General features: G+C 39.9%; 1 protein-coding gene across 6 annotated transcripts in view; it reads left to right on the top strand.

Annotated features, from left to right (window-relative positions):
* The window catches only part of dpp6a (dipeptidyl-peptidase 6a), a 280,730-nt gene that overhangs the window by 166,453 nt on the left and 106,615 nt on the right, over positions 1 to 7,662 (top strand). Inside the window, exon 1 of one of the 6 annotated variants that reach the window (XM_007555697.2) lies at positions 798 to 1,157. The exons of the other annotated variants lie outside the window; for them this stretch is intronic. Within the exon in view, the coding sequence (XP_007555759.1) occupies positions 1,101 to 1,157 (57 nt within the window). The 5' untranslated portion in view covers positions 798 to 1,100. Of the gene's footprint in view, positions 1 to 797; positions 1,158 to 7,662 lie in introns of those variants that run through there. 6 annotated transcript variants of the gene reach the window in all.

Genomic DNA, 7,662 nt, shown 5'->3' with positions numbered 1-7,662 from the left:
ACTGTAAGACATGATCATCTAAATAAACAGAAAGAGAAACAGAAATGATTTAAGGTGTTGATGATAATCTGATTTATTCAGAGTGCATTCACATCAGCCTTGTTTGGTTCACTTCAGTTGGACTGAAGTTTGTTTGCCCAGAAATTGTGGTTTGTTTTGGGAGGTGTGAATGTGTAAATGTGTACCAAAAACTACAAACCTGAGGCCTCAGTTTGGTTGAAGTGAATTCTGGTGCATTTCAAATGCATTATGTGAATGCTCCAAAAACAGAAAGTGGACTTTAGAGCAGGGAATTCTGGGTAAATGCAACCAAAACAAATGTGCGTGCTTAGAGTTGTTAGAATAATTGAATTGCCATGACTTGCTAAAGACAGAAGCGGAGTCCTACAACCACTAAAATCTGATGTCGTTTCATTTTTGTTTACATTTTATGAAGATTTTTCCTGCTGTTTTCTTCAGTGACTCTTGGTACAGCGCCACCACAGGTGAGGAGGGGAACAGGGTTTTCAAATATTTTGTGAAAGCTGAAAATATACCAGATGTTCCAATTCTGGACAATCAGGTGTGAAAACACATTTAGATGTAGTTGCAGTGTGCTTAGCTAGCAGTGGGGGCCCCCAGGGGAAGTTGTGCTTTGGACCTCCAACAACCTTGGTTCGCCCGTGGACATCATAAATATTCTCTAGGCTAAATACATAAACACCTACATTAGTGTGGAGTTTTTTCACTCCCCTCTGCTGATTTGCGGGCCATGCCTGCGCGCGCGCGCAACGTGCGGAGGCACCGGCTTGTGCACGCGCGCGTGGAACATCGAATGTCTCGCGCGGAGTCCCGCATGAAGCGTTTAAAGCGGAGATGCGCGGCTTCTCTCTGCCTCTCTTTCTCCTCCACTGACTACTGAATCTTTTCTCCCTCCTTCTTCTTTTTTTTCTGGCTCTCCCTCTTTCTTTCTTGTCATTTCGCACCTTGACTCGCTGCCCGGCTGCCTGCAGGCTCCGCGAATAGACTGTTTTCTTCTTGAACCTTTATCTGCCGGTATTTTTTCCCTCTCCTCTTGGCCGAGAGGGGAACAACAGTTTGTCACCCCGCGGTAGGGAACCATGACCACGGCCAAGGAAGGCAATGCACCGTCGAAAGCGGCTCAACAGCAAGACCAGGTAGAGAGAAGCTTATTTATTGTCCCCTTGCACATTAACCTGCGCAGGGTTTTTATGAGTTCCCCCAGCACTGTTGGTAGGATTTATATGTTACTCTTTATGGTCGTTAATTGTAAAATTGTCCTGCTTATAATCTGCATTTACAGTTAGAGGCAATTTGGAATTGCTTTCTGCGGAGTTGTGCATCACGACTGGATAATTTCCACACTTTCCTATAAAAATGGTTATTTTGTCATTATTGTTTGCCATACATTGACGCTTTTTCAGTGACTAATGTATCTCCATCACCTCTCAGCTGAACACGCAAACGATCCCAATCAAGCCAACTTTAATCAGGCTTGCAAAACTGCCACTGACGATAATGCAGCACATTTTAATTACATCCTAAATATGCTTTTCCTTCAATAGAACTCAATTAACCCGAGTTTCCCTCGCAGGCTGGAGCCTTTTTAACACTGTTGCACGTCTGTGTGATGCGCTGTGGTTCTGCTCTGCTTTCTTCTTATTCCTCATCAGTCTGTCTCTATGGAGCATCTGTTAATGCCCTCTCCACAGGAAAACCTGAGCCTGAAAACTTAGCCAAATCACACAGGAAATGCGCTGATTTTTCTTCATGATCTAGAAAAAGAGTTGTGCTTCGAGGTAGAATATCTGAAAAATAACAAGTTTTTGCCACATACTAACTTATCTTAAATATTTGCATGTGAAATATTCCAAAAAGTCAAATTTGGGCATTCTAATGCGTTACCATGCTTCTCTGCTGATGCATATTCACATAAATCTGTAGGTCAACATGCAAAAATAATGCTTCCAAATTCTGCTCAGCTCTACTGTCATCTGTCAGCTTTGGATGAAATCTGTCACCTGCTTCTCTAACTGTGCAGAACATGTCTAGGAATGACAGAAAAGGTGACAGGGACATTTGGGTTTTTTATTTATTTATTTGTATTTTTTCTGCTGCCATGTGGGCAGCCCTCCTCTGCTTAGCTGTAGCAGCAAACTGTCAGTCACACCCTCGGAGGCGCTCAGAGATCCAACGATCTGTTCTTGTGTATGCAGCGCACGCCGCCGAGACTTTACAGATCTGGGTGATAGACTGGGAATTCGGAAGACGCCGGAAAAGTGGTGAATTTCAAACTTCATTATTTGTCAGAATTAAACCGGAACTGCTGGTTGCGATCTATTTTTACTTGGAAAGGCACCAGTTTCATCCTAAGCTTAATTTCTAACAAGACGGAAAAAAATTAAGATATTCCAGAAAATGAAGATGCCGTCTTGGTTTCCTTTCTTCCATTTTTGTTTAACTCTAAACTGTTGAGGCGATCAAGACAACATTTCTTGATTTTTTTTTTTTGATATGGCTCACCACTCAGGGGGACAAAATCTGTGGAGCGTCATGTCAACTTGATTTTAAAAAAATAGATATGTCAGCTGTTGACCATGTTTTCTATTGCTTGGATGCTAACTGGGCGCCATTTTCCTCCTGCTAGCGCAATGGAAGAAAATAAGAGCAGCCAGCCAATTGAAGCCATATTTTGTTTGCTTTTTCTAAGAAATCTGTACCTTATCAGCTCAAAATCTAAACCCCTGTTACCCGGATTAAAAAACAGGAAGTTGTGTTTACTGTCTTTTGGAGGTTGGAGTTTGTCTGGGGAATACGGGAAAAGCTGCAGCAATCTAGTGTAAATTCCCACTCAAAACCACAAAATATCGTTTTTAGAACAACCTTGAGATTTACCACGTTGACAAAAATTACTTGGCATGAACACAGCTACACTTACGAGCTAATATCAATGTCTACCGCTAATAGTTTGAACAAAAACAGCATAAAGCACAAAAATCGGTTTCTGTTCAGTTCGGAAAATGTAGGAACAAAAAAGACCGCCGTTGTATGATAAGTCTTAAATCAGGTCTGGAAAACTGTGAAATGTTATGGCAATAAATAGGAAACCAGATCCTGCATTTATTACCAATAAATTATTAAAAAGGTAAAATGATAAATGTTCTTCAGTGAGCTATAAGGCTAGCCGTTCAACCCTCTAAAAAACATTTTTTCCATTATCTAGCATGTCTTAAAGCCAGTACACTATTTTTATTGTTTTAAAAAACCTGATTTATATACAGTAAAGGGCCTGAAATTTCTACATTTGAGATGAAAGACTTTTTGTTTAGTCGTAAAAGAGCTTAGTCATGTTTTATTTGTCTAATTAAATCCTCAACTATTGCTCCGGCTCCACTGATAAATACTCCAACACTGTAATTTTAAATATTACATCCTAAACCATCGGTTACAGTCCCGGCGTTGTTTTATTACCCTTTTATGTTTGCAGATATTGGAGGAAAAGCTGAATTTGCCTTTTAAAACAAGCATAAAGTGACCTTTTTCCTAATTACTGGGGAAATTAGGAACCTGGCGGAGCCACTGCGACATTGGCGGGTTGTTAGAGTAATTGTTGCTTTCTGTGGATTTTCTTGTCAGCATGACCCTGCAACAAAGTGGAAAATTGCCTTAAAGCAACCTTAAGGCTGTCGAATCCACAGATGTCCATTTGCACACATGTCGACACACCAGGATTCGAAAACATCCAGAGACCCGATGATTGCGTGAGGTCCTGTTGATACCGGCTGATTGATGGTGTGCTTTCAGGCCCTGTGGTCCAGTTAGAGGGAACACAGCGAGAGGGCAGCTCTCTGGAGATAGCAGCAGCTCTTCTGTAATCAACAGAGCTCTAACACTCATTAGTAAAACAAGGTGGAGGGTGTGAAGGTGCGAGTGGTGGAGCTGAGGAAGGTAGGTGATGTATCTGCAGAGGCAAGACAGCTGAGGCCAATTTATTGCAGCTTTTAAAGATCGTAAGACCAAAAGTTTGTGCCTCAAACATCCCCAAACCAACAGACTTGGGATTAAAGTGTTTGTGCTGCTGACTAAACAATGACTTTCAAAAGTTTTCAACACAATTTCCAAAGGATTTTGTTGGGATTTGGATAATAAACCACTGCAGAGTAAGTTTGGAACGCCACATAAAATCTGAAAAGGCGTGGCACCAAGTTGAATTAAATTTTATTTAGTCTAGAAGTCCTTTATTTATCTAAGTTTAACTTTTATCTTTCAAGTATCTTCAAAGAGTCATTGTGAGAGAGACAGATCTCCGGTAGCAGTCAGTGTTGCAGGGAATTTGAAGAAGCCTCTGAAGAGTATGAGTGTTACACTAGCAGCTCAATCCACAGTAACATGTTCTGGATGACACCAGTTGTGTAAAAGCACCGCTAATCCACCTCTTTTGCTTTTGTTACTCATCGAATAGTCTGGTTGTATGATTTGAAAGGTGGGTGGGAAGAAGTTGGAGTAGGGGATTTGATCCGGACCCATCATGATGGGTGGTTTGAGATTTTTTTCCCCGGTCATTGCTTTCATATTTAAGCACCATAGCAACTCCAAAAGTAAAAGAAAAACAAGAGCAAAACCCTTCCAGCTGCACAGCATCCAAACCAGAGGGATCAATTGTTCAAAACTCAAAGCCTGAACCACAACAAAAGCCTACAAAAAGAACAAATCAGAACTAACAGAGCTACTCCAACACATTTAGACCCATAAACAATATTTCTCAGGTCTTCCAACAGAAAGTAAAGTCTTAGTCTCATATCACTAAAGGACCTTTTTTTTAAAAATATTCCCAACTTTGCTTGTGACCAATTGTAAATGAGACTTACTGTGGGGTTTTGTAAACAAGCACTGCGTTAAAAGCAGCAGAGAAAACCAAACCTTTTGCTTCTGTTTGAGACTTAGACCTTTTTGGATTGGTCTAAAGCAGATAACCCAAATAAAACACGTTGAGGATTGTGGTGAGACATGAAAGGCACTATAAATTACATCAAACGGGGTATATTCTTAATTATTTTCATCTTCAAGTCCTCTTTGGTTTAAAAGCGGCACTTAATATTCACTTCTGCAGCCAAAACATCTCTATCGTTCAAGCCAATAATCTGCCTTTTCTCCATTTTTATAGCCATTTATGTGACTGTAAAACTTTGCAATAGTGGCGAATCATTAACCGCCTGAAGTTATAAACCTGGAGACCGTGGAGGAAGAGCTGAAACGAACAATCTGTCTGATAGAAGTAGAGTTGTGTAGCATTTCACACCAGCAGAAGAGTAAAGGACTTTGGGAGTGTTTGCAGCCAAACCCTCGCATCGTGCCATGACGGCAGCTTGAGTAACAGCTGAGGGGAGCAGCCTGTGGGTGTTGCTGAATTAAACGGTCATCTCGGGGGCCAGAGGAGGAGAGCAATGATCGACAGAGCCACAGCCGGACTTGGACGCAACAACACTCAGCCTTTTTCAGGTTTTACTGCTGCCATGAGATATGTCCTTTATGTTTTATTGCTCTTGCGGCACTTTACTGAGCTCTTGGCTGTCAGGTATTAAGAACTTGCTATTTTTTATACACTCATACCGACTCGCAGCTTTCTTGGCGAAGGCCGACGATGTAAATAAGTTCTGAATACAGTTCAGAATGAGAAAGTGTGAGGTGAGTAAAACGGGTTGCAATTTCTCTGCAAAAGCACCAAATCTTGCCAAGTATTTTAGTCGAGTTTCTTCTGTAAATATGTCGAAATAAAACTAATTTACAAGTAACTGGAACGGCACATGAAAACCCAAAAGGTGTGGCACCAATTTGAATTCAATTTAATTTAGACCAGAAGCCCTTTATTTATCCCAAAGGGAAATTAAATGCTGTCGTAACAAGATGTTTTTCAAATGTTACATGGGAAATAATCTGATTAATCTCAACCAATCAAATGATTCAAATAACCCAGCGTTTCCCCCAGAGGATTATAAGCCTGGCGGGCCACCAGGCTTTGCTTGTGCCCCCACTAGGCTAAGGATTGTTTATTTTAATTTGTTGTAATATTTGCCCCTTTTTTAAGACATTATAGTTGGTGTGCAGGTATTAATCTTCCAATAACACATAATTATCAAGTGATATTTTCAAATTTCCTGTCAACTTCAAACATTTTTTAACTCAAAAAAAAAAAAAAAAATGGCGGTCATCCAGCGGGTTTAGAAAGTTTTCTGGAGGAAACCCTGCAGCCATGTTTAAAGATGCATTCTGTGGTTTGGAAAAGATGTTTAAAATGGTTCAAATTATTGTCATCAAGTGGAGAAAACATCTAAGAGATTTACAGAAACCAGTTCAATGGAGAAATTTATTAAAAACTGGAAGCAAAATGGGAAACTATCTTTTTTTTTAGGAAGAAATGTTGATTAAAAAATCCCGCTAGGCTAGTTTTTCTAAAAATCTTGCTAAAATCTCCTTTTTCTTGTGGACCCAGTATTCCAAATATTAAAATGTACTTTTGTCAGCAGCCAATTTTTGTCACAATCTTCAATCTGATTTTCACAGAACTGAAAAACGTTGAATTAAAGGTTTTGTTGTGTCGAATGAAATCAGACTTTTCAGGATTTGATCTGCAGAAAAAGGAGAAATCGGCCAACTGATTGGTGGATAACCAACAAGTATCTGATTTTATTCCTCCACAGATGATAAACTGCATAGAAACCTTAACCCACACACACAAAGACCTGGAGTTATGTTTTTAGATCGATCATCTCTGAGTTACACTGTACATGAATACATGGCAATTGGATATTGGACTTTACTGAGTTCATTTTTTCGCCCATTAGTGAAAATGTCCTACCAAACCACAAGTCACGGTGACCCGCTAGAGAACGAGGTGGCCACACACGGAGAGATGTCCTCTGCAGATTAGATTGTTGTGAAAGATTTTCCATCCGAACTCCCTGTAGCCTCGGTTCGTAGCGAAATAAAAAAGCATGCAAGAAAGTTTCTGTATCTTACTGTAGTTTGAGTTTCTTGTGAAGTGCCAAATTAAGAGAAAAGCCACCTCAGGGCACATTAAGTTGAAAGTAAACAAACCAATTAAAGTCCAATCAGAAAAGTCTTATTCCCGCCAGTTAAAATGCAGATACACATCCAACTGTAATTGAGTCAACTTTAATAAATAAAGCCCAGTTTTCTCAAATTACAATTAAACCCAAGAAAAACTATAGTCAGGACATTAATATTTATATAAAACCAGATCATTAACAGTAGTCTAAGCAATGCAGGAAGAAAAGTCCTGCAGAAACAGATTAAAGGAGGATTATCTAACTGTTCCAATCAATTGGAGTGATAAAGGAGCAGACGGAGGCGTAGAAACACAAAAACACTGGACTTGGACCACCTGTGGAGAAAAACGCAAAGCATGAAGAGAGAAATTAACCTGCTGGATGAAAAACCTTGTGCATCAAACAGACTGACCTATAACCACACATTTAGTCTGTTAAGCGTACAGAATATGTAATTAAAACAGAATTTCATTTGGTTTTGTTTATTTAAATTACTTAATATATACATGAAGTTGAAGCAAACACTCGACAAACTGCAGTACTGAGTTGGAAGGCCAGAGTTACTACCATGCCCCGAAGCAGATAAAAACACTGG

This window comes from Poecilia formosa, unplaced genomic scaffold (assembly GCF_000485575.1).
Source record: "Poecilia formosa unplaced genomic scaffold, Poecilia_formosa-5.1.2 Scaffold72, whole genome shotgun sequence".
Classification (NCBI taxonomy): domain Eukaryota; kingdom Metazoa; phylum Chordata; class Actinopteri; order Cyprinodontiformes; family Poeciliidae; genus Poecilia; species Poecilia formosa.
This window is presented reverse-complemented; position numbering and strand designations above follow the sequence as displayed.